The sequence below is a fragment of the Hyaena hyaena genome, unplaced genomic scaffold, assembly GCF_003009895.1.
Source record: "Hyaena hyaena isolate Hyena2069 unplaced genomic scaffold, ASM300989v1 scaffold_235, whole genome shotgun sequence".
Classification (NCBI taxonomy): Eukaryota; Metazoa; Chordata; class Mammalia; order Carnivora; family Hyaenidae; genus Hyaena; species Hyaena hyaena.
Window position 1 is genome coordinate 239,944 of NW_024080867.1, and position 26,353 is coordinate 266,296.

General features: G+C 50.1%; 2 protein-coding genes across 8 annotated transcripts in view; one reads left to right on the top strand and one right to left on the bottom strand.

The window, feature by feature from the left end:
• The first annotated feature begins 914 nt into the window (after positions 1 to 914).
• Positions 915 to 16,069, top strand: ZNF331 (zinc finger protein 331). 6 transcript variants are annotated; one of them, XM_039244076.1, is made up of 6 exons: positions 915 to 1,057; positions 2,124 to 3,164; positions 3,822 to 3,920; positions 9,008 to 9,055; positions 10,186 to 10,312; positions 14,068 to 16,069. In XM_039244076.1, the coding sequence occupies exons 4-6, from the start codon at positions 9,047 to 9,049 to the stop codon at positions 15,402 to 15,404; spliced, it is 1,473 nt and encodes a 490-aa protein (XP_039100007.1). In that variant the 5' UTR covers positions 915 to 1,057; positions 2,124 to 3,164; positions 3,822 to 3,920; positions 9,008 to 9,046; the 3' UTR covers positions 15,405 to 16,069. The 6 variants fall into 6 exon arrangements, with proteins under 6 accessions (XP_039100007.1, XP_039100008.1, XP_039100006.1 ...); XM_039244077.1 differs by having other exon boundaries at positions 2,124 to 3,158; XM_039244075.1 differs by having other exon boundaries at positions 2,124 to 2,189; positions 3,045 to 3,920.
• Positions 16,070 to 22,521: 6,452 nt separating this feature from the next.
• The window catches only part of LOC120239653 (cationic amino acid transporter 3-like), a 40,414-nt gene continuing 36,582 nt past the window's right edge, over positions 22,522 to 26,353 (bottom strand). For both annotated transcript variants that reach the window (XM_039244062.1, XM_039244061.1), the window contains exons 4-12: positions 26,165 to 26,342; positions 25,594 to 25,706; positions 25,221 to 25,443; positions 24,930 to 25,069; positions 24,505 to 24,607; positions 23,877 to 24,079; positions 23,510 to 23,676; positions 23,077 to 23,185; positions 22,522 to 22,908 (exon numbers count right to left, since the gene is read on the bottom strand). In XM_039244062.1, the coding sequence (XP_039099993.1) occupies positions 22,790 to 22,908; positions 23,077 to 23,185; positions 23,510 to 23,676; positions 23,877 to 24,079; positions 24,505 to 24,607; positions 24,930 to 25,069; positions 25,221 to 25,443; positions 25,594 to 25,706; positions 26,165 to 26,342 (1,355 nt within the window). In that variant the 3' untranslated portion in view covers positions 22,522 to 22,789. The remainder of the gene's footprint in view (positions 22,909 to 23,076; positions 23,186 to 23,509; positions 23,677 to 23,876; positions 24,080 to 24,504; positions 24,608 to 24,929; positions 25,070 to 25,220; positions 25,444 to 25,593; positions 25,707 to 26,164; positions 26,343 to 26,353) is intronic.

The window sequence follows — 26,353 nt, forward strand, 5'->3', positions numbered from 1 at the left end:
TCTGCACTGATGTTGCAAAGTCTGCTTGGGATTCTCTCTCTCTGACCCTCCCCCGCTTGTGCTCGCGCGCGCTCGCTCTCTCTGTCAAAATTAATACATAAACTTAAAAATTCTTTAAAAAAATAAAATATAAAGAAGTATTGGCTTTATGCTGTGACAGTAAATAATCATAAAGTTGAGATTTAAGGAAATTATGAATAGGAATACAAGAATTCTGTTCACCATAAATACCTGAAAGCAGTGTCAGCCCATGAGTACGGAGTCTGTGTTCTCTAATGTCCTTTCCAAACAACAGGAGCCAGTGCTTTCTGGAGAAGTGACTGATTCTGCATCTGGAATAGAGGGGGGAAAAAAAAAGTGAGCCTACAAGAAAAACCCAGGAGTAACTAATTTATCATCATCATTCATAGTTTTTAAAACAACTGATTACGTTAGAAAGGGTTAATTAAAGAGGCAAACGTGCTGCCTTTACAACGGGATCAATACTACAGCGGAACCACATAGTCCCACTGTACAAGGGAAAGAAATATCCCAGTTAAACGACTGTAGAAGGAACGCCAGAATTAGAAAAAGGTTTTGTTTTGTTTTTCAGAAGTCAAATAATGGACTGAGGGAAAAGTCTCAATTACTCTTAAAATCAACGCCTTAGCTTGAGTGACATCACACCGATGACGAGGCATCCTTACGTAAGGGACCGAAATGCATGTTGGGAGCACGGCCGCACTCCCATCCTTCCGCGAGTTCTTCCCCTGAACGACATTTCCCAGAAGTCCGTGGGGCACAGCGCACGGGGGCGGTGCAGAGTTGCATGCCGGGGAGGGGGGCGGCCGCGCATCCGCCTCCGCGTATTCCCGGGCTGGGGGACTACATTTCCCAGAAGCCCGGTGCACCGCCCCCTCTCCCAAGTCGGAGCACGCCGAGGTGCCTGCTGGGAGAGGCTCCCTGCGTCTAGCATCTTCTCTGCCCTGCGTCCCGCGGACGCAGTTTGGAGTTAACTTCGCGCCTTGCACCCCCTCCCGCCCTTCCCGACGTCCAGTGGGTCGTGGGCCCCCGAGCGGTGAGTGGGTGGCCTGCTGGGAGGGGAGCAGCGCGGGGAACGATGTAGGAGGGCGGTGGGGAGGGCGCCTCGGGCGCGGAGGCCCGATGCGGAGCCTGGGCCTGCGGGAGCTGCTGCGGAGAGAAGTGCGGGAGCGTCGAGGATGCCCGGGACCGGGGCCCCGGGGCCGCGGTGCGCGCGAGGGCAGGCCCCGTCTCGGCGGCTGTGACGCACTTCGCGGGAGTGTGTGGGGGCGGGGGCGGCGGGACCGCGACTGCGCGACTGTGCTCCGCGGCTGTCACGGGTGCCTTCGCTCCACCGGGGTGGGGAGGGGGGCGGCAGGGGGTCGGATGGGGCTCCGCGGCTGTCACGGGTGCCTTCGCTCCACCGGGGTGGGGAGGGGGGCGGCAGGGAGTAGGATGGGGCTCCGTGGCTGTCACGGGTGCCCTCGCGCACGCGTGGGGGCGGCAGGGGGTCGGATGGGGCTCCGTGGCTGTCACGGGTGCCTTAGCGCTGTCGGTAGCTGGGAGACGGCGGGGCGGGGTTGGAACGCCGTGGTTGTCATGGTGCTTTCGCGCCGCCGGGGGGAGGAGGGGCGGGGCCGTGCTAGATGTGTGTCGTGACTGCGTGTGCAGGACAGTGCAGCCTGTAGCTTTGCCGTGGCTGCTCCAACCGGAGCATATTCGAAGGGGGGGGGGGAAGGGCAGTGATCTCAGGGAGGTCGGAGCCCGAACCCCCTGCCCCGAAAGTGACCGGCACAAAGGGCGCAGATATAGTCAGGAGATGACTGTTTTAGAATGAAGTACTGTCTTTACAGGCTGCCTGAGTAATAGGACGGAAAGGCCTCGGGAATGAGATTCCTCCTTTGGAAGGGAGAGGTCTCTGACTTGGGAGATGGGGGAAGGGGGCTGCTTCATGGGTCAGAACCCAGTTACTACAGCCTGATCCCCAGGAGTCTCTGAAATACTCAGATCCCAGCTCTCTCTCCTTCCAGATTGGTTTTAAATACGACGTGTGGGCTTGGAGGGTGTTTTCTGGTAAGTTTGTACTCCAGAAAGGCCCGAGTGTCTCCTTCTCTTTCCCCCAGGCCAGCGGTCCTCCAGAAAAAGCATCCTGAGGAGGAAGACGACTTGTTACACACCTTAAAGTCAAGGTTCAGATGAGTTACCTTTTTATTCAGTCACTAACTTGTGTTTTAGGACTTCAGAATATTTGCTTTCCCAGGCCTGAAATGTTCTCACTAATAGGGACTTAACCTCAGTAATTCTTGCCCAAAGGTGTGATGGGGCCACGCGGGTGTACAGACACGAAACAGAACAGAAGAATACAATGAGGAGGTTCCGTGTCGTGCTTTTAGGGTGTGATTTGGTCGGATGATATGACTCGTAAGGTGGCATCAAGTCCTAGACGTAGCCCTGCTTCACCGCAGGCCTGACTTCCAGAGCGAAATAAGAAGATAGAAGGTTTGACGGTTTGGGCCAGCGAATGACAGAGTTACCAGCTTTGAGATGCTCTTAAAAGAGGGGCTTGAACAAAGATCTATGTCATCAAAAGCAGGGATTTTTTTTTTTTTCCAGGAAGCAATAAATAGAGGTTTTTGGTATTATCCTGGTCCCTTCAGAGGTCTGACAGCCTCTGTTTTCCTGGGTTGTGTCTCTGTCTGAACTGCAAGAAGCAACATGGTTTGACGTTGAGCGTGAGTTCTGGGTCTAGAGCAGGGTTCCGCACATATTTTCCGTGAAAGGTCACGGATTGACTAGCTCGTGTTTTGCGGGCTACAGGTTGCATCTTCTTAATTTTTAGAATGGTTTTAGATTTGCAGAAAACTTGCAGAGATGGTACTGAGAATGCCCAGGTACCCTTCACCCGGACTCCCCTACCATTAACAACGTACATTAATATGGAATATTATTTTACAGTTGATGAGCCAGGTTTGATATCATTAACTGCAGTCCATGCTTTATTCAGATTTCCTTAGTCTTTACATAATGTTCTTCATCTGTTCCAGGATGCCATCCAGGGGACCCCATTACATTTCCCTGACATGTGCCCTTAAGCTCCTCTTGGCTGAGACAGTTTCTCAGACCTCCCTTGTTTCTGATGACCTTGACGGTTTTGAGAGGTACAGGTACTTGGTAGGATGCCCCTCTCTCTTGGAACCCAATGCTTTTCTCGCAATTGGACTGGGTGTATGGTTTTGGGGGTGGAAGATCACACTACGTTCATCTTGTCATGGCGAGAGCACAAAGTGTCAGCACGATTTATGATGGCTGAGTTTGAACTTGATCATCTGGCTGAGGTAGTTCGTCAGTGTTCTCCACTGGGGAGCTGTTCCTTTTTTTCCCAAAGACCGTGTCTCCCTGAGTGACAGCCTCATGTGTCAGGACCCCAATTACTAGAACCCAGTCACTCTGACCCTGCCTTGGTGGTCGCATCTTTCTCTCTTCTCACCGCCTCATTTACTTGTAAGGACCCTTGCAATTACATTGGGCCCGCCTGGCGTAATTCTCGGTACGTCCCTGTCTTGAGATCAGGTGAGGAGAGACTCCCAAGTCCACCCAGACCCCAACTCCCGTTTGCCCTGTAACGTAACATATTCACGGGCTCCACGGTTAGGATGTGGACATCTTTGGGAGACCGTTTTCCTGCCTGTCACAGGCCTGTACACCCTTAGTTCCCCTGATGACTGTGATATATCCACTCCCCCATAACCGTGGCCTTTCTGTTTGTTGATTTTTTTTTTTTTAATTTGGGACTCATGTTTCTTATTATGGGATTAATTCAGGCCTGCTGCAAAAGCTTCAGTTCCCTAAGGAGCCTGTAAAGAAGAAACTCGAAATTACCCATAACTACTGTCCAGAGCGAATTGCTGTTGATTATTTTGGTATGTATGTGTCCAGCCCTTCCCTTCCCCTCTGTGCATACATGTGTGGTTTTGTCTGCAGAGCCCTGGATCCTGCTAACTGGTAACATAAATGACTCTCCAAATGTTAGTTTATAGAGGTGTCCGGCTCAGCGTGGGTCCCCTTGTACCTGTGTGTGTGTGGAGAGAACTGCTCCAGCGATCCTCATCTGACATATTTATACCTTCAGCGATTAGAAAGACATCATTTGAAATTAGTCCCATGAATAAATTATCAACACAGACCGTCTTTGAAAATTAGATTTTGTAAGGCTTGAATTTTCCTTTCATAGAACATGATATAAGCGCTGACTTACTACAGATAGGAATTGCACTGTAACATGTGCATGGGCCGATATATGAGAAAATGGTAAGGCGACTTAAGTCTCCCCCATGTCACGTGGCGTGCAGGGCCCAGCTGCCTACTGTGTTCTCAGTGACACCTTCTCAGGTTAGATACTTCGAGCTGGATTTTCCATGCAGACTCCAGTCTGGCCCTCATTTTCTCCTTCTGTGTCTCAGATTTTTTTTTTTGCTGATGTTAATTTAAAAGAATTTCATTTTCAAGAGGCTCTGAAAATTGTTAGCATGGATTATGTAGACAGCAGCTTTGAGAAGCACATTTCAGTAGAAGAAGGGAAAAGGCAGCTTGGAGTTTCTTTCATAAAAATAGTGTGATGTGACCGATTTTCATTCATAACTAACTTGTATTGAGTAACTTGTTTTACGTAGATTATCTTAATAGTTGCTGCAGTCCTACGTGGCCAATAAATACTGTTTTTACCCCCATCTTACCCATGGGGAACAGACAGTGGGAGCTTATGAACTGTCAGAGCTCAGATTCACATCCTGAAAGTCAGGCCACAGAGCCTTATTTTTTTTTTTAATGTTTTTATTTATTTCTATGAGAGAGAGAGAGGGAGTCACAGACTGAAACAAGCTCCAGGCTCTGAGTTGGCAGTCAGCACGGAGCCCGACACGGGGCCCGAACCCACAAACTGCGAGATCATGACCTAAGCAAAAGTCGGACGCTTAACCGACTAAGCCACCCAGGCGCCCCAACAGAGCCTTATTTTTAATTTCACCAAGCCCTCTTCTCCCAAATCACACATATTTATTAAACCTGTCTTCTTCACTTAGTAATTCATCTTAAATTTCCTTCTCAAATAATATACGTCAATATCATTGTTAGTAAATGTATTATATGACATTATAACAGACCATAATTTACTTCATCTGTCCTCTACCATGAGATATTTCTGTTTCTTTTTTTTTTCCCCCCCATCTTTTAAGACAATTCTCCGGAAAATCTGAATAAAATTGATGGATTACATCGGTATCAATGTCCTGATTGTTATATCGTCCTATAGTTTTGTGACGTGTTACCATTGGGGTCACCCGGGGAAAGGGTACACAGTTCCCTCTATATTTCTTAAAACTGCATGTAAATCTACAGTTATCTCAAAAAAGTTTTTAAAGCTATCCCATTTTTAAAAAGTCCTCTGACTATTCTTGTACACCTGTTTGCACACCTCTTTCTGTTTCCTTGGGATAAGTTCCCAAAAGTGGAATTTTGCATCGGAATCCTACCTGTAAGGCGTCTGGCCCTGTGGTGTGAGCACTCGGAACGGGTGATGACTGAGAACATTGTTACCTGCACATTGCTCATAATTCGGCCCTCAAGGGAGACTGAATGGAAGCCCAGGGCCGCCTGTGGACAGGGCCTGTGGAGACTGTAGGTGACGTGCTCCGACAGGTGCTGGGAAGGAGATCATCATTCTCCAGGTCATCAGGTTGTGACCAGATAACTCAATGCGTGGGCAGGGGCGGGGGGGTTTAAATGGAGTTTGCTACCTGAGTTTTAGACTTTACCAGACTTCTTTAATGGCATCTGACACAAAGTGAAGACTGATGGGGTCAGATGGTGTAGCAGGACACTGTGGCTGAAAGGCCAAGTTCAGAAGTCCAGTTCAGCCTCCCAGGAGACAGCCGTCAGCATCTGCAGGACGCCCCTTGGGATTCTAGTCCTGTTTCCAGCCGGCGCCCCAACGTGTGTGGACATGGGTAGACCATAGAGCTGGCTTAGGTATTAGGAAGGCAAAGGAAACAAAACTTAACGAGCAGAATAATGCAGAGATCATGTATTCTGATCTTTTCTCCCACCCTGTCAAAAGGAGACTCTAAAAAAGTTTCTTTGTTGTTTGAGAGTCCAACTGTCATGTAGTGAATTTTTTAAAAAAATTTTTAATGTTCATTTATTTTTGAGAGAGAGACAGTTGTGAGCAAGGGAGGGGCAGAGGGAGAGGAAGACACAGAATACGAAGCAGGCTCCAGGCTCCGAGCTGTCAGCACAGAGCCCAGTGCAGGGCTCGAACCCACAAATTTGTACAAGGTCATGACCTGAGCCAAAGTTGGACGCTTAACTGACTGAGCCACCCAGGCGCCCCACCATTTAATGAATTTAAAAGAAATAAATGCACACGTGTGTGTGTCCATCCAAAGCCTGCTGTTGCACGCCCAGTCAGGTGTACTTAAGAAAATCAAGATCACAGGGCACCTGTGTGGCTGTCAGTTAAGCATCTGACTTTGGCTCAGGTCATGATCTCCCGGTTCCTGGATTTGAGCCCCGTGTAAGGCTCTGTGCTGACAGCTCAGAGTCTGGAACGTGCTGCGAGTTCTGTGTCTCCCTCTCTCTCTGCCCCTCCTGCTTATGCTCTCTGTCTCTCTCAAAAATAAACATTAAAAAAAAAGAAAAAGAAGAAGTTAAGATCAGACGGAGTTTCAGGTCACCAGGACCACCAGCAGGTTCTCTGGTTCTCTGAGTGGACTCATGGGATTCAACAAGCCCTGCTCGTGGCCAGGGTTTATCTGGTGACAGTACACACAGCAGAGTCAGCCCAGGGACAGGCGCCTGGGACAACGTTGGGAGGAATCCAGGCACACACTTCCAAGAGCGCCCTCCCAGTGCAGTGACCCGGGACATGCTTACCCCTCCTCCCCAGCACGAGGGACAGCAGCACATGTGAAGTCCACTGGGGAAGCCGTCTGGGCCGAGGAGGCTGGGATTTGGGTCAGGGCCCAAGCCCACAGGCACCGTCTGCTTGGCGCATCCCAGACCCCAGAGGAAAGCAAGGGTTCCGTGGAGACCACACGGTTTCTCTGGTTTCGGAGCAGTGAGCCACCCTTGTCAGGGAGCCTCTGCAAGTCCAGCCAAGGGCCAGTCTTGCAAGCAGTTTCAGACCTGCTCTGTTAGCTCTTTTCTTCTGCACAAGGATGTTAACTCTCCAGGCCTTTTTTTCTATTTCTCTGGGTTTCCTATCTCTTTCTTTCTACTGAGAGGTTTTGCTTGTTTTGTGTCTGTGTGTGTGTCTGTACGTATACATACGTTCATATGTAAAATAGTGCAACTGTATTATTCTGTTGATAAACTGATTTTTCTGCTGACAACGAATCTGAAGTATGTCTCCTGTCTTAAGGGTTTCTGCCAACTTAGCATTTCATGATCATGTACTCTTTTACATTGTACTTATGCAGTCAGCTTCTCTAGCCTCAGTGCAGAACACGGCTGGCATTTCCTTCACTGCCTCCACTGGCCGTATCTTGACCAATCTCACCCTATCTAGAGGCCAGGACAGATTGGCACAGGAGCCACACAAGGTTACCTGCAGCCCTGACACCAACTCCAAGTTCAGGACTTTCCCAAAACTACCCTCAGGTTCAGTAAATCAGGATTGGAAGGATTCCTAGCATCCACTGAGAGCTGTTCTGCTCACAGTTACAGTTAATTACAGGGGAAGGATGCACATTAACAAGCTTCCAGTGCCCTCCCCCCCGGAGTTAGGGCTGGATTCCCTGTCCGTAGGGACATAGGACAATATGCAAGGAGTATTGCAAGCTCCCAGCGTTTCCATAGGCATCATTGACTGATCGATCATCCAGACATGATTGACATTTAATTGTCTCCATGTTAATCTCAGTATCAGGTCATGACCCAAAGCATACACCCCTAATCACTTGGTTGGTCTTTTTGGCATGGCCAGTTCCTGCCCTAAGACTGGTTGGGTGTAGCCAGCTGCACCAGAACAAAGACATTCCCATCAGGTGTGATGTAGATCACCTCTTGGAGGTTGAGGGCAGGCGCACCTCGGGTCATGATTCCAGAATCTCCAGAGTCATGGCAATCTAGCCCTGAGTTGGGCTCTGTACTGAGCATGGAGCTTGCTTAAAATTCTCTGCCCCCCCTCCCCAGCTTTGTGCTTTCTCACTCCCTTTAAAAAAAAAAAGTTGAGGGTAAAAGACAGGAATGAGATCTTGCTATTTGCAACAAGATAGATGCACCTGAAGAGTATTGTGCTAAGTGAAGTAAGAGAAAGATAAATGCCATATGATTTCACTTATATGTGGAATCTAAATAAAACAAAAACAGAAACAAACCCATAAAGAGAACCAACAAACATGGTTGTCAGAGGGGAGGGGGGATGGGCAGAATGGGTGAAGGGAAGTGGGAGGTACAGGCTTCCAGCCCTGAGGTGAGTAAGTCACGGGAATGAGAGGAATGGCATAGGGAGCACAGTCCTCGGTATTGTTAACAGCGTCACCTGGTGACGGACTGCCGCTACACTGTGTGCGCAGCGTGAGGTGCAGACTTGCATAATCCTGACATTAACATAACACTCTGTGTCCCTGCGCTGCAATTGAAAATTGATGTTGAGGGGCACCCAGCCGGCTCATTCAGTAGAGTGTGCAACTCTTGATCTGGGTGTCATGGGTTCAAGCCCCACATTGGGGGACAAGATTACTAAAAAAATAAAAATTTAAAAAGTAAAAGAGTAGGTCTGACTTCAAGGCAAAACCGTAACTAAAAGCTGCTCTAATCCGTGTGCTCAGCTGGGTTTTGGGGAGAGCTTTGTGGGGAAGAAAGGGGTGGGGGTGCGGGGGAGGTTTGAAGCAAAGATGGAGGAGCAGGAAGGTTGTATGAAGTCATTTGGGGAACAAGGTGCACTTATTTTAATGCCTCTTTTTTTCTCGTATATCTGTGGCTTCTCTGGATTTTGTGTCTTTGGTAAAAGAAACCCCAAGAGGACTGATCAGTTCTTGATTCTAAAACTATGGCCCACGTAAGTATATTTTTCTCTCTCCTTCTTGAAATGCGGTGTGTAGTTCCTGTGGATAGTTTTACAAATAATCCTGAAGGCTCTTGAGGCCCCTGTAATTACCCCTCCTTGGGTATTCCTATTCTGGTGAAAAACGATGCCAAACAGCCACGTGGGGGACACGGAGCCGGTGATTCAGTGTCTCCTGTGTGCTCACTTTTTTTGTCAAGAGCAACGAGGAGGCAGTGGAGGAGGGAAGTCCCTTGAGAGAAAAACTTGGGTCACATCTGTGGTTTGAGGAGTTGGAGATGGTGGTCGCATTTGACCACGTGCAAAAACAGAAATTCTCCCCTGTTCTCCACTGGTCTTTTTTTCAGGCCAAGAAGAGGGAATGCTCACGTTGTTGATCAGTGTCAGTGCGCGGTGAGAGCTCCAGCTCCAGGAGGCTTTTGGGGCCAGACAGGGCTGTGGTTAGGGCCTGCGGATGGCGGGCCATGGTGTTACCCGGGCACCCAGCAGACCCCCCAAGCCCCTGCATGCATCCACGTGACTTGGCACCAGTATCCTAAGTCGGGAACATGGAAAAGGCAGGGGTGCTGGGTGGTGACGGGTAAGGTCACCGGGTACAGAAGTCCTAGATGATCATCTACTCCCAGAATTGGGGAAAACCCCAGATGGCTGGTTGTTCCAAAGTCTACAGCCGTAATAAGTCTAATCTGTCCCACGAGGGAACAAGAAAATGCTGCCGTCATTATGTAGGAAGGCTGCGTAAAGTCTTGGCAGATAATGAGCATGAGGCTTGAGAACATTCAGACATGTGAGCCCTAGTTTCGAAGGTAAAAGCTCAGTTTTCACATTTGGAAACAAAACCCCGGGCATTTTCCTCCCCATGGAGGACGGAGAGGGTGATCCTCAGGGATCCACGCTTGCTGAGGTGTTCCGGGGCAGGCATGCGGGAGGAGCCCCAGGATTGACGGGCTGGGGAGACAAGGCATCCCACAGCGCAAAGGTTCTCTCTGCAGCAGCTGGGCCCTGCTGCGGTCACAGTCCCACCACATCCAGCCCGTGTCCAGCCCGACCCCGAGCAGACCTGTCCTTTGTCTTCAACCTGTGCCCTCTCATCTCATGAGGGGCTTGTGGGTTTGTGTTCTCAGGGCTTGGTGACGTTCTCAGACGTAGCCATCGACTTCTCGCAGGAGGAGTGGGCATGCCTGGACTCCACGCAGAGGGACCTGTACTGGGATGTGATGCTGGAGAACTACAGCAACCTGGTGTCCCTGGGTGAGCTGCCTGCCCCCCTGAGTGCCAGGACGCCTTCCACGGAGCCAGCCGACTTCCTTCTTCCCTTCTCAGGCGCATCCTGAGCCCTGCTGCGTCTAAAATGGGCATCACGCACCGTCTCCCCTGTCACTGATCTTCCCACCTTTGTCTGGCCCTTCTTGTAATTGTATCCCGCCCTTAGTGACCAAAGTGTTTTCAAATTCTGGAATATTTACTTCACGGCCATCTTCATGTTATGGTAGCGTGTTCATACCCAAACCATGGTTGATGGTGTGTGCTGCTTTGGGGCCACCTTCTGGGAAAGCAGCTCACACGTGAGTCCGCTGGTGACCCAGCATGTGTCTGGCGTAGAGGTAGACTGCACGCACAGCACTCACGTGAAGCCATAGCCAGCACTTTCCCTGTGCTGTGCTGTTACCGGAAGTGAGGTTGGAAGTTTAAATTCCTGAGTTCTGAGTTAGACACTGGATGACCATGTCTCGTGAACATCTCAAGATGTGTGTCATTTTTCTGTTAGGAAAATAGCAGCTGTAGTGTTAGTGGCTCACACTATGCTCGCTGTGTACCAGGCACTGTCGTGAGCATGGCGTGTTTGTGCAGATACGCTTCATCTGCTTCCCACCAGTTGATGACGTACGCACGACTGCTACATCTGATCTGCAGGTGAGAGTGCTCTGATCTGCAGGTGAGAGTGCTCTAGTCTGCAGGCGAGAGTGCTCTAGTCTGCAGGCGAGAGTGCTCTAGTCTGCAGGCGAGAGTGCTCTAGTCTGCAGGCGAGAGTGCTCTGATCTGCAGGCGAGAGTGCTCTAGTCTGCAGGTGAGAGTGCTCTGGTCTGCAGGTGAGAGTGCTCTGGTCTGCAGGTGAGAGCGCTCGGGCGGACAGGGAGGCAGAAGCAAGAACCGAACCTGAGCGCTGTGGCCCCGAGTCCAGACGGACACTTGCCCTGTGGTACTGTTGTACTGAAGCCCTTGGCTGTTTACAGTAAGACCTTTCCTATCTGGCTGCCTGTTTGTTCTTCATTTCTCTTTTCTGAAGTCTGACCACTTTGACACTGAACTTGTCAGAAATTTCGCTAAGTCTCCATCGAAGAATTTCTGAGTTTATAACTTATTTCTGAAGTCCCACATCAGGTGCATTTCTTTTTTCGAAAGCAGGACCTTTCATTTCCACGCCAGATGTGACTTGCTGCTTTTTTGGAGCAGGGAAGAGCGTCTTGTGGTTGAAAGGGGGACACGTTCAAGGGACTGACCGCGGGTCCAGCTGGGCCACGCCATGAGGGCAGGGAGCAGGTGTGCCCCTGGGTCTTTGGGAAGCTTCCTGCAAAGGCCCAAGGCCCGTGGGGAAGTCACCCCGTCCCCCTTCACCCCTCCTCTCCTACTTCACTCCCGCTCTCGTGTCGCAGACCAGCCTCCGGTGCCAGGGGCGTAGACGGCATGACCCTAGGCCCTTTGCAGCTCCTGCGGGTTGGCTGGCATCCCAGCTTGAGTGCTCTCCTTCTTACCCTGTTGTCCACTTGTCACTGACACGTCCTCCCTGCACAGTTATGCTCGGGACACCGCAGGACGTTGTCGGCTTATGGCACTTTGTGCCCTTGGCCACCACTGACGCTCGGTGCCTGACCCACTTCTGCAGCAGGCCTCAATGCTGATCTGCGGGCGCGGGGGGCTCAGGTAGTTAAGCATACAACTTCGGCTCAGGTCATGATCTCATGGTTAGTGAGTTCAAGCCCCGTGTCAGGCTCTGTGCTGACAGCTGGGAGCCTGGAGCTGCTTCAGATTTTGTTTCTCCCTCTCTTTCTGATCCTTCCCTGCTCATGCTCGGTTTCTCTGTCCCAAAAATAAACATTAAAAAAAATTTCAGAATGGTGATCTTCTTGGGGCACTTGGGCCACTCAGACAGTTAGGCTTCCGACGTGGTCTTGGCTCAGGTTGTGATCTCATGGTTGGTAAGTTCAAGCCCCACACTGGGCTTTGCACTGGCAGCTAGGGGCCTGCTTGGGATTCTGTCTCTCCTCTCTCTGCCCCCCCCCTCACTCATGCTGTCTCTCTCAAAATAAACTTAAAAAAATACATATTTTATTTTATTTTATTTTTTTAATTTTTTTAATGTTTTATGTATTTCTAGGAGAGAGAGAGAGACAGCGTGAGCAGGGGAGGGTCAGAGAGAGAGGGAGTCACAGACTGAAACGGGCTCCAGGCTCTGAGCTGGCAGTCAGCACAGAGCCCGACGCGGGGCCCAAACCCACGAACCGCGAGATCATGACCTAAGCGAAAGTCGGACGCTTAACCGACTAAGCCACCCAGGCGCCCCAAAAAATACATATTTTAAAAATGGTGATCTTTTATCACCACTTCTTTATTTGTTAAGGAGAAACTGTGCTCCACCTGCTACTTGGTTATGTACTGAGCCTCTTTGTACTGGATAAACATTGTTCTTTAAGGAAAAAAATGACCAGTTCCTACAGTAAAGGGCTGGTTTGCTAGTATGCTCCCCGTTGATCATTTAACACTTTGTAGCATCATTGTGAACTCGCGGAGTCACGTGTTCGGGGCTTGGCAGCCCCTTGCATTTAGCATCGTGCTGATGGTCAGACCCTCCTGAACCCTCCCACTTAGCATTTACCAGGTTTCTTACAATGAATCCTACGTTGTCTCTTTTATTGCCTCCGATGTTGGGTCTTTATGTCCAGAACTACCTTTCATCATATGACTGACATCTAAAGATTAATTTCAGAATACTTTATAGCCAGCTACCCAACTGTATATTGTTTTTTACATTAATTGCATATTTGACTTTCCCTGTGTTTTCCAGGTATGTCATCACATCATCTGCTAATTTACTCTTTTTCATCTTTATTTTTGAGATCTGCCCCTCCGCTTTCTTTCTGTTAAATTGGGTCAGCCCATAGTGGGGCAGCTGACAGGCACTGCCTTTTTCTTGTCTGACTTTAGCAGGAACATCTGTCTCCAGTGCTTTCCTCATTAAGTATCGTGATCCCAGAAGTGGACTCTACATTCTAACAAGAGGCCGTAGAGTGTGGAGGTTCCTAAGGAAACTAACAATAGAACTCCCCTATGACGCAGCAATAGCACTGCTAGGAATTTACCCAAGGGATACAGAAATGCTGATGCATAGGAGCACATGTACCCCAATGTTCATAGCAGCACTCTCCACAATAGCTAAAACATGGAAAGAGCCTAAGTGTCCATCAACAGATGAATGGATCAAGAAGATGTGGTTTATCTATACCATGGACTACTACATGGCAATGAGAAAGAATGAAATCTGGCCATGTGTAGCAACATGGTTGGACCTTGAGGGTGTTATGCTGAGCGAAATAAGTCAGGCAGAGAAAGACAAATATCATATGTTTGCACGTATAGGAGGATTAGGAACTTGACGGAGGAACAAGGGGGAGAAGAAGGGGGGAAATGGTGGGGGAAGGGGAGAGAGGCAAGCCATGAGAGACTCTTGAATGCTGACAAAAACTGAGGACTGATGGATGTGGGGGGGAGGGGGGATGGGCATGGAGGAGGACACTTGTGGGGATGAGCACTGGGTGTTACGTGGAAACTAATTTGACAATAAACTATTTGTAAAAAAAAAAAAAAAAAGAGCCCGTAGGAGATCCATGTTTGTTCTCCTAGAGAAGTTTTATTTCTCTTAGAGTCAGCTTTTGCTTTGTGGTTAGTTTCGTTTGTGTTTTCATTCTCCTTAAAAGGAAACAAAATACGTTATTTTTTTTTTTTTCCAGATTTGGAGTCACCGTATGGGACCAAGAGTTTACCTACAGAAAAGGGCATTTATGAAATAAATTTATCCCGCTGGAACTCAAATGGAAAAAGGAAACCCGTTGGCCTTAGCTGGAGGTGTGAAGGTGAGCTTGAAAGACGGCGGGGCCCTCAGGAGGGCTGTCTGAATCAAGTGATAACCAACTGTGAGAAAGCGCCCACTTGTAGAGAAAATAGCTCTGGCAGAGTGCACCAGAGACACCACGCCAGAGAGAACTCCTATGAGTGTAAAGAATGCGGGAAGGCCTTTAGTCGTGGCTACCAGCTCACTCAGCATCAGAAAATTCACACGGGCGAGAAGCCCTACGAATGTAAAGAATGTAAAAAGGCCTTTCGTTGGGGTAATCAGCTCACTCAGCACCAGAAGATCCACACGGGCGAGAAGCCCTACGAGTGTAAGGACTGCGGGAAGGCCTTTCGCTGGGGCTCGAGCCTCGTCATCCACAAGAGGATCCACACGGGCGAGAAACCCTACGAGTGTAAGGACTGCGGGAAGGCCTTCAGACGGGGCGACGAGCTCACCCAGCACCAGAGGTTTCACACGGGGGAGAAGGACTACGAGTGCAAAGACTGCGGCAAGACCTTCAGCCGTGTGTACAAACTGATCCAACACAAGCGAATTCACAGCGGCGAGAAGCCCTACGAGTGTAAGGACTGTGGGAAGGCCTTCATCTGCGGCTCGAGCCTCGTCCAGCACAAGAGGATCCACACGGGCGAGAAGCCCTACGAATGCCAGGAGTGCGGGAAGGCCTTCACGCGGGTCAACTACCTCACCCAGCACCAGAAGATCCACACCGGCGAGAAGCCGCACGAGTGTAAGGAGTGCGGGAAGGCCTTCCGCTGGGGCTCGAGCCTCGTGAAGCACGAGAGGATTCACACGGGCGAGAAGCCCTACAAGTGCACGGAGTGCGGGAAGGCCTTCAACTGCGGCTACCACCTCACCCAGCACGAGCGGATCCACACGGGCGAGACGCCTTACAAATGCCGGGAGTGTGGGAAGGCCTTCATCTACGGCTCGAGCCTTGTGAAGCACGAGAGGATTCACACCGGGGAGAAGCCCTACGGATGCAAAGAGTGTGGGAAGGCCTTCAGTCACGGCCATCAGCTTACCCAGCATCAGAAGGTTCACACGGGCGAGAAAGCCTTTGAATGTAAGGAGTGTGGGAAGGCGTGTCACCATGTGAACCATGTTCGAGAACATGGGAGAATTCACACGGCTGGAAAGCCTCTTGAACCCAAAGAACATGCAGAAGCTTCTATCCCACCCTCACTCCAGCCACAACACGAGGGAAATCCATGACACGATTTAACGAAAGAAAGCCTTCACCAGTCACCCTTCTGCTTACAGGATCTCCGAGGAGTCCTGCTCGAGGCAGGTTTGGAGAATGGAGAAATCACTTTTTCTTAGTGATCACCGCACACTCAGTGTAGACTTTTTTTTTTTTTACTGAATTGGTTAGTGTAATGAGTGGATAGAAGCCTCCCGCTACCAGTCAATGTCTGTGTCATTTCAGATTTGTTCTAGGGAACAGCTCCACTGATGTAACATACGTGGGAGAGCCTCCCCGTTACCGTCACCATCCCACTGCTTCACCCTCTGTGAAACCTGGGGAAGCAACCTGCGACCCCCATGTGTCACGTGTGAAATGGGGACAGTCACACATACTGCTGCTGGGCTGGCTGTGTCTGCTACGTGTAAACTCTTAAAGTGTATCTGGAAAATCATGTGAGCTCAGTCAATATTAGATGTTGTTGTTCTTACCATCATTACCACAAGCATTGCCCCTGGTGAATTCTTCGAGGAAGACCGCCTCCCCTGTGGGTATAGTGGGTTTAGGAAAGACTCAGACTTCTAGAGGAAGATACAGTAATCTAGAGATTACTGCCATGGCCTTGGGGTGGACGGTGTTTCCTGGTACACAGAAGATGCTCAGTGTGAAATAAAAAGCTTACGTGTTGGATTTCGTTGAGAGTTGTGTTCAAGTGACATGCAGGTGAAAGCAGCAGGCAGCAGCCTGGGAGAAGGCACTTCTGTCCGTGCACCTGATGAAGGACTCACACAGAAACCTGAGTCCCCCAAGTCCATAACAAAGCAGTTTTAAGGGGGTGGCGGGGACCTAAATAAGCACTTGAGATCACCAAATGGCCAATGAAGCAGGTTTGACGTCTTCTCACCAGGGAAACAAGAAGTAACACTATCGATTTCACCAGACGCCCTCTAGAGTAGCTACCGTCAGAGTCACGTGTGAGCCTGGCACCTTGTTGGGTTGTCAGGCGTGACCAGTTCAGGAAGGAGTATGGGGCCTGCACACGGGGTCTTGGAGGTCCTGCAGCAGGAGCAAGAAGGGGGTGCTCGAGGGGGTGGCAAGCAGACTTGCCCAGGGGGAGGCGCTGGGACCCGCAACCCAGTCCTGGGAGAGTTGAGGGAGCAGTAAGCGCCAGGGGCCCTGGAGAGGAGGGAGGGGTGCTCCTGTGGGAAAGACTAGAGCCCAGGCGGGTGAGTTTGAGAAGCTGGGGGAGGAATGGCTAGTGTAGACAGGTCCTGGGAAGCTGAAGCCTTCAAGGGCTGGAAGACCTGAATGCCTATGGGTCTGGCCTTGGCCCGGGGGGTGGCAGTGTGGTTAGAGCACAGAGGCCAACAAGAGGTCCAGATTCTGGGGTCAAGTAGGGCTTAATGTGTGGTTTACCTCCAGGTTGGGGTGCAGTATTCACAGAATACAGGTGTCTGCTGACCGCAGGGTGGGGGTGGGTGCTGTCCTGCATGAATCAAAGGGGGAGGCCACCCGGGCACCCCCACAATTTCAACTGCAAAAATATTCGAACTCTGCTTTGGACTGTTTTCAGGAGTGTGGGCATCAGTGTAGTTCTGACAAGTTCTTTCTTGCTACCTATCAAAGTGTCAGTGCATAATCCTTGCTTCAAGCTCAGTTTTTGGGAGAGTAGGGTTTAATGCATCTCGATGCAGCTCTGTCACAGCACTGCTCATTTGCTTCTGGTGCACACTATCCAAAACTAAAGTTTCAACTGAAGGCCTTTTTAAAATTTTTGTTAATGTTTGTTTATTTTTGAGAGACAGTGCGGGAGCAGGGGATGGTTAGAGACAGAGGGGGAGACACGGAATCCGAAGCAGGCTTCAGGCTTTGAGCTGTCAGCACACAGCCCAACGCAGGGCTCAAACCCACGAACCGTGAGATCATGACCTGAGCCCAAGTCAGATGCTTCACCGACTGAGCCACCAGGTGCCCCTGAATCCTGACCCTTTTGACCAGTAGGCACCGTGTATGTTGTAGGCAGTCAGGAAGTGTCTGTTGAACATCTGAATTTTATTGAGCCTCAACGCATTAATTAATGATCCCCCTCTCAAATACATAAGCATAAGACACACTTTATCATTAGGGATATGTCCAAAGAGCGTTTGCAAGGGTGCATGAGATCCCGTCAGCAGGAGGAATGATACAAATTGAAAGAAAAGGCTGCCAACCAAGAATTCTTTATCTGTCGAAACTGCCCTTGAAAACCTAGAGAGAAGTGAAGACATTGCCAGATAAAAGGCCAAGAATTTGCTAACAGATCTGCCCTACAAGAAATGCCAAAGGGGCTCCTGGTGGCTCAGTTGGTTGTGTGTCCAACTTCGGCTCAAGTCATGATCTCAAGGTTTGTGAGTTTGAGCCCCGTGTCAGGCTCTGTGCTGACAGCTCAGAGCTTGGAGCCTGCTTCGGATTCTCTGTCTAACCTCTCACTGTGCCCCTACCCCCTTGTGCTGTCTCTCTCAAAAATGAGTATAAATGTGTATAAATAAATACACAGGGGCGCCTGGGTGGCATAGTCGGTTAAGCGTCCGACTTTCGCTTAGGTCATGATCTCGCGGTTCGTGGGTTCGAGCCCCGCGTCGGGCTCTGTGCTGACTGCCAGCTCAGAGCCTGGAGCCTGTTTCGGATTCTGCGTCTCCCTCTCTCTCTGACCCTCCCCTGCTCACGCTGTCTCTCTCTCTCCTAGAAATAAAAATATTTTTTTAAAAATTTAAATAAATAAATAAATACACAAAAGGAAATGAGAGGGTAGTCAGAACACTAACTGCAAAATAATCAGGAAAGAAGGTAATGGTGGAGGAAATGAGGAAGAAGAAAAGCATGACATACAGAAAGCAAATTGCACACTAGCTGAGGTCCTTCGTCAGTCATTAAAGAGCGCTGGGGCAGCTACACTAATCAGACAAAACAGGCTTCAGGTCTAAAACAGACAAAGAAGGACATCATATATTAATACAATTCATATACAAATTATATACACACTAAACCTGAAAAGACATGAACATTGACAAATAGTTCTGCAGTAATAGTTGAAGATTTCAGCACCCCACTTTTTCTTTAAAGGTTATTTTGAGAGTGTAGGTGTGTGTTCAGGAGGGGCAGAGAAAGGGAGAGAGAGAAGGAGAATCCCAAGCAGACTCCACACTGTCAGTATGAAGCCCGATGTGGGGCTTAAGCTCGCAAACCGTGAGATCATGACCTGAGCCAAAACCAAGAGACGCTTACCCACTGAGCCACCCAGGTCCCCCCGGTACGCCACTTTCAGTAATGGGTACAACATCCAGATGGGAGACTGATTTGCAAAAATGAAAGGCAACATTATACACCAAGTAGACCTAGCAGACAAACACAACACCACCAGCAACAGAACACACACAAACACTCTCTGGGATAGACCATGTGGTAGGCCACAGAGCAAGTCTCGACAAACCGGAAAGCACTGGAATCCTAGGATCTCCTCCAACCTAGATGGAATCAACTAGAAATCCACAGAAGGAAAGGAAAATAGTATGTGGAAATCAAACCACACTCTACAACAGACGGGTCAAAGAAGAGCTCAAAAGGAAACTAGAAAATAGGAGTGAAAATCAAAACAAGACGTGTACTGTGAATGCAGTGCCCAGACGGACACTTAATAACAGTAAATATCTACATTTAAAAGGATAGGAAACTGGGGGCGCCTGGGTGGCTCAGTAGGTTAAGCATCCAACTCTTGATTTCAGCTCAGGTCATGATCTTAACGTTTCGTGGGTTCAAGCCCTACACTGGGCTCTGCACTCACTGTGGAGATTCTCTTCCTTCCTCCCTCTCTGACCCTCCCCCTTTCTCTTTCTCTCAAAACATTTTAGGGGCGCCTCGAGGCTCAGTCGGTTAGGCATCTGACTTCAGCTCAGGTCAGGATCTCACAGTTCATGGGTTCGAGCCCCATGTCGGGCTCTGTGCTGAAGCTCAGAGCCTGGAGCTGCTTCAGATTCTGTATCTCCCTCTTTCTCTGACCCTCCCCTGCTCATGTTGTCTCTCTCTCTGTCTCTCTCTCTCTCTCAGAAATTAAAAAAAAAAAAAACATTATTTTAAAATACAAGTTGTAATATTACAGTGTTAAACTTTTCATAAACTAGAGATTAATCACACCCATGTGCTCAGCCCAAGCTCTCATCACTACTGTCGTCCCAGCAGTGATCTTAAAGCATGTTTTTAACCTACAGGTCAAGGGCATTACCTGTAGCTCTTGTTTAAGACCCTTCAATTGCTTTGCCCCACGCTAGAACCAGAATCCGCATTACTCATCCCTGTAGTCATGTTTTGAAAACTCCCATTCAGTAAACATTACAATAATACTCTGATGTAAGTGCCATCGTTCCAGTCTTCCAGGAGGACACAGAGGTGCAGTAGGTCCAGTAACTGGCCCAAGGCCACCCCAGTACTGCACGGTGACACTGGGCTCAGACCAGCCAGCCTGCCTTGCAGAGCATGTCCTTAATCATTGACCTCGGTGACCACAGTGAGGGCAGCATGTGCCAGGTACAACGCGGTGGCTTCACATGGACTGACTAAACCCCGAGGCAGCCCTAGATCGCAGACACACACTGTCCCCACATTCTGGTGGACATGCCGAAGCGCAGACAGGGCCAACAGTCAGTCATGAAGTGAGAGCCACATACATCTTTGAGCATTTGACCATCGGTCGAATCACCTACGTGAAGTCAACGTATCTTGATGCAGATGACTATGGCTCTCAGATCCACCACTGCCATACCCACCACCCAATAATATACGGCTGGACCCTCGTGAGCAGTTAACGTTTGCGGAAGGGAAACTGCTACCAGCACTATCTGCTGCTTATGGCTGCGTTTATCAGTCATCTACCCTCCACGTCCCTCTCGTCCGCACCAACGCGGGGCTGGAAATCAACAACCACAAGGTCATAACCCGAGCTGAAGTCAGAAGTTAAGCGAGTGAGCCACCCAGGTGCCCAGTACAATAATCAACTCTTCGATACCCTGTAATTCAAATTTTCACAACCATCTCTCACAGTCTTTGTAAAGCAGTTAACTTGTTCTAAATCAGATCCAGATGGGGCTTCCCCACCCACACCTCCCGCCACCCCACCCCCGGCCCTTGGCTGAGGTCTTTCAAAGCACATCCAAAATCTTATGTTTCAAAAGCAGCCACAATACCATCATCATGCCGCACAAAATCAGGTGACAAAATGACTTCTGTAGCAAAAGACAAGGCAGAACATTCCTGCAAATGTCAGTATCTGGCTCTTGTTGACTAGTCAGCATCCTTTAATCTGCAACAGTTAACCTGGGGTTCGGATCAGGTCATTTTAGGCTTTTCCTGGAGAACTGCCCGCATTCTGGTTTTGGCTGCTTGGGCTTTCTGTAGACATATGACCCTATCCCTGATGGCTTTTATTATTAGCCAATGGTTGCCAAGGGCTTGATTAACATTCTCCTTCAGTTCCCCACCAACCCTTCTGGAGCAGTGCTCTGCGTGGCCTGTCGCAGCCAGCTGGGATGCGCGTGTGTCTGCTGTCCAGTTAGTGGTGACAAGAATAATCAACTTGCGCCTGAATTTGTCTCCACTAACTAGTGTTTCCTACCCCCACTGTTTTCACGAGAACTTGCAAGATGGCGATTTTTCTAATTGGTTAATCCTCCTGCTGTTTTTAAATTCACCAAATTGGGGTACCTGGGTGGTTCAGTCGGTTGAGCGTCCGACTTCGGCTCAGGTCATAATCTCACGGTTCAGGGATTCAAGCCCTGCATTGGGCTCTGTGCTGATACTCGGAGCCTGGAGCCTGTTTTGGATTCTGTGTCTCCCTCTCTCACTTCCTCCCCCCCACTTGCGTGCTCTCTCTCTCTCAAATATAAATAAGCATTAAAAAAATTAAAATTCACCATATTAACTTTGCTGTTCATTTCATTGACCTCCATCGCCACAATGGCCATATTCTTTACTCTACTGCTGACCCCACAGACAATCCTGTACTTGGCTCCTGCCACCATCTTCAGCATCCACAATCTCAATTTCAAGTGTTCTGTGCTGCACCAGACTGATCTTGTCTTTTAGTTCTACCCACATATACCCACGTATCCACCACCATTACTTCCCACAGGGTCCCTGCCTCAGGCAATGCAATTCCCTTCAGTTCACGACTTTTCCTCACCAACCTACTGTGTCACTCTGAAAGTATGACCGAAAACATAAAGACACATGATCACTTACTTACACAAGCTGATAAGTCAACTATATCTCAATAAAGCTGACGAGAAAATAAAAATGACCAATTCTCTTGGACATTATGAAATGATGCACTTCACCTGATATTACTGTCTTTCTTAGAGTCTCCATTGTCTGATGTTAAAATAGCTACGCCAGCTTCCTGTTACCACTTGCACGATGTGTCTCTTTGCTTCCTTTTTTTTTTAATGTTTGTTTTTGAGAGGGAGAGAGCGCAAGCAGGGGAGGAGCAGAGAGGGACAGAGGATCTGAAGTGGGCTCTGCACTGATAGCAGTGAGTATGATATGGGGCTCAACTCCACGAAATGGGAGATTATGACCTGAGCCAAAGTTGGACACTCAATGAACTGAGCCACCCAGGTGCCCCTCTTCCCTTCCTTTTATTTCTACTCTGTTTGTGCTCTAATATTTAAAGTACAGTTCTTCAGGGACACTGGGCTGGCTCAGTTGGTAGAGCATGCAAGTCTTGATCTCAGGATCATAAGTTTGAGCCTCAAGTTAAGGGTAGAGACTACTTTAAAATTTTTAAGTAAAAAATAAAGTACAATTCTTGAGGTGCCTGGGAGGCTCCGTCGGTTAAGCATCCGACTTCGGCTCAGGCCATGATCTCATGGTTCATGGGTTCAAGCCTGCACCGGGCTCTGTGCTGACGGCTCAGAGCCTGCAGCTGCCTTCGGATTCTGTGCTTCCCTATCTCTCTCTCTGTCCCTTCCCTGCTCACACTCTGTCTCTCCTTCTCAAAAATAAACATTAAAAAGAAAAAACAAAGTACAATTCTTGACACAGTATAGAGGGGACAGCTACATTTTCCTCCCATGTGGAAATAGGCACCAGAAGGCACTGCTTACATGCAGGTGGTATTTTATTTGTCCCTCTGGTTGCTGAGTATGTTCCTGGTGCTTTGTGAAAATTCATCTTGCTGCACATTTATGAAGCAAGCAATTTTGTGTGTATATTCTTTTAAAAGTTTACTTAAAAAATAAGAGTAAAGGCATTTTTGCCCCCTGGAAATAAATACAGTGCTCTGAGTGCATCCTACCTTCATACTCGTAGAGGCTCAGAGTGTCCCTTGAACCAGAAGCTACCTCCAGTGTGTGGAGGGATTCTACACGGCATCTCTGCCCTGTGGTTAAGCTAATTCAGCACCGGGGGTGTTTCTGTCAAAAGTTTGGGAGCTTGAGGCTGGTGGCTGTTGATCACTGCTCTCCAAGCTGTGTCGGATCCCATATCCAAAGTATATAGCAAATCCTAGAAGGGAAACGAGACAACGTGATGGAAAAGGAGGCACTCCCCCGACCTAGAAGTGCCCAACAGGCCTCCTATCATGGCGTCTTGAGACAGTTCTGGGGAAAGTAGTAGGAAGAGGGTTGAGTTGTGGCCCTTGAGAAGCTGCTTCTCCCCCAGAAAACCACTTACCGATCACCATCCAGAGGCCAAATCGGGCCCAGGTCTCGGCGGTCATCTGCATCATCAGGTAAACATTCACAAAGATGCTCACCAGCGGGAGCATGGGCAACGCAGGGACCTGTGGGCAAAGTCAGGTCAGTCCCTGAACACAGCACAGGTGTCTGGCAGGGAGGTGCCCCCGCCAGCCCCACCTGGGCGGGAAGGAAGACTCCAGTCCTGTGCTCTGCATTCACTGCCTACTCACATCAGGTATCCCATGGAAGGTTCTGGAAGGAGTGGGCAGAGGTAAATGGAGGTAAGCAAGTACTGAGTGTAGATCAGGGAAATGGTTCATGGTTTCAGCGGCTGACCATTTTCTTGCCTGGCCCGGCCCAGAATGGTAGACCTTAACGCATAGTTCATTCACTCAAGGTCAATAGTCTGGGGACATAAGGTCACCTACCCTGAAGTGGAGAGGAGTGGGGTTCTGGGGCTGTCTCCAGATGATGAAAGTGAGCCCAAAAATGAGCAGCAGCAGCAGCCCAGCCCCTGTAGTATATGCCGGGTCTCCAGAGAGCAGATGGCTAGGCCACTCGGCCAGCATCAGGCACAGGGCGGTCAGCAAGGGAGCTGCAGGGGTCGAGACGGAGGGGGACAGGTCCAAGTCCAGAAGCCAAACGTGGAGAGCTCGGGTCACCCCCCCACCCCAACAGCGGCCCCCTCGGGAAAGGCCACCATCTCTCTAAGACTCTTCCTCGCCTACCAAAGACACAACCTCCCACCTCATCCCACCAGTTTCAGAATGCCACAGAGAGGGCTCCACTGCTCACCAAGCAGCAGGGCGCACCCGTACACGATCCGGCCAGACTTCCGAGTAGGGGTGGTGCTGGCAGGGTTGTGCAGACCGGTCGTGGTCCGTGAGGTTCCCGCTTTAGGTACAGATTCCAAAGAACTTGCTTCAAGTGCAGGCTTTATCGCAATTATTTCCATCTCTGTTTTCTCGTGCTTGCTTAAAGTCTGGTCTGGCTGGTACCTAAAGGAGAGGCATCAAGGCAGTATTAACACCAGCCCCTGCCCCTCCAACATCGGACAGCCTAATCAGGCCCATTTCCCGCCCCGGGGTGCAGCAGAACGCTTAGGAGGCAGCGTGGAAGCAAGAGACGATTAGCAGCTCAGCAAGCCCCACGCGTCCAAGACGCCCAGCAAGATGCAAGAGGAGGATTGGGGCGCCTGGGGGGCTCAGTCATTTAAGCATCTGACTTTGGCTCAGGTCACGATCGCAGAGTCTGTGGGTTCGAGCCCTGCGTCAGGCTCTGTGCTGCCAGCTCAGAGCCTGGAGCCTGCTTCAGATTCTGTGTCTCCCTCTCTCCCTGCCCCTCCTCAGCTCACACTCTGTCTCTCTCTCTCTCTCCATAATAAACATTAAAATTTTTTTGAAGAAAAGATGCAAGAGCTTACCTGAGGACAAGGACAGAAAAGACCACCAGGGAGTAAGCAAGCAAGGTCCCAGTTGACATCAGGTCCACAAGATCAGTGAGCTCAAAGAGGAATGCCATCAATGCTGGGACAAGGCACAGACAAGGTGGGCGAGGGGGTGAGGAGCCACTGCAAATAACCACTGAGGAAACTGATCAAAAGAGTGGGTGTGGGGGGCGCCTGGGTGGCTCAGTCAGTTGGGCGTGCGACTTTGATTTCGGCTCAGGTCGTGATCTCTCGGTTTGTGAGACTGAGCCCCACATCAGGCTCCCCGCTGACAGCTCGGAGCCTCCTTGGGAGTCTCTCTCCCTCTCTCTCTGCCCCTCTCCAACTCGTGCACACCCATATGCTCTCTCAAAGTAAATACACAAACATTTTTTTAAAATGGTTTTTTCTTTCTTACTTACCTGCAAAAGTTCCAGACACGATAGTGGCCACAATGGGGGTACGTGTGCGAGGATGAATCCAGGCGAGGCCCCGGAAGAGAAGTCCATCATTTGCCATTGCATAGATCACTCGAGGTATGGGGAACATGGTACCCAGCAGGCTGGGGGAGACAAGGGGGATGTGCGTGAGCTCAGGGAGCAAGGGAGACCCCAGTCGGCGTACGGTCAGGCGTCTCTCGCTCTTGAATCTCACTCCCAAGGGCTGGGACACCTGAGAGTCTGATACCACGCGGGGAGAAGGCGGACACTGACCTGGATGAAAGGGCACAGAGGGTTCCGGCAGCCACAGTGTATCTGGCCGGGTCCCACCCTACGTAGAGAAACGCCTGTGGCAAGGGGCTGCTGGCATGAATCTGGTAGTAGGGCATCATGAGGGTGAGTGCTGCCGAGACACCAAAATACGCCAAAAAGCAGATGAAGAGCGAGATTATGATGCCCAAGGGGATGGATCGTTGGGGGTCACGGGCTTCCTCCCCTGCAGGAAGAGTGGAAGCACTGGGTCAGGAAAACATGGGGGCGAAGGTGCAAAATCCTCTTCCCTCTTACACGTCCCTCCTACCAACCCCATGCCCAAGGGCAGCCCAACTGCGCCCAAGCCCCTGATAGGACGGGATGACTGTGGTACCTGTGGTGGCAATGCAATCGAAACCAATGAACGCGTAGAAACACGTAGCTGCTCCATGGAGAATCCCCTCAATACCGAAGGGCATAAACCCTCCAGAGCCCAGAGGGCCCAAGCTGTGGTGAGAGGGAACAAGAACGGGCGCGTGCTGCTCAGCCACCTCCACTGATGGCTCAGTCAACACGACAAGACCTGGGCTCCGTTCCCCACGCTTGTCATCTGCATCCCCCCGCCCACCGCATTCCCCTCCACCCCCCCTCCGCATTCCCCTTCACCCACCCCCGCCCACCCTTCACCCCCCCCACCGCATTCCCCTCCACCCCACCAGCCCACCCTCCACCCCCCCCACCCTTCACCCCCCACCCACCACATTCCCCTTCACCCCCCCATCATATTCCCCTTTACTCCCCCACCACATTCCCCTTCACCCCCCGCCCACATTCCCCTTCATCCCCTGCCCACGCATTCCCCTTCTCACACACACACACACACACACACACACACACACACACCCCGCCGTGTTCCCGGCTTGACACCCCGCACGCCCTACCACGGCCAGCAGTGCCCGCCTCACCTAGAAGTGTCGTTGGTTTCGGAGATGGCCAGTTTGTAGTCGTGTTCAGTGAGCTGCCAATGGTGCAGATCTCCCTTAATGAAGCCGCAGAGAATGACAAAGCTGAGAACCAAAAGGTTCACGCCCGTGAAGATCTTGGTGACCAGGGCCGACTCGCTAGCTCCCAGAACCAGGAGTCCTGTGGGAACG

Bases quoted from the DNA above. Each gene is read 5' to 3' on its own strand.
- ZNF331 (XM_039244073.1), top strand. From the start codon at position 8,892: ATGGAGGAGCAGGAAGGTTGTATGAAGTCATTTGGGGAACAAGGTGCA. The intron at 9,056-9,408 runs GTAAGTATATTT...TCTTTTTTTCAG, and splicing joins ATTCTAAAACTATGGCCCAC to GCCAAGAAGAGGGAATGCTC. The intron at 9,455-10,185 runs GTGAGAGCTCCA...TTGTGTTCTCAG, and splicing joins TTGATCAGTGTCAGTGCGCG to GGCTTGGTGACGTTCTCAGA.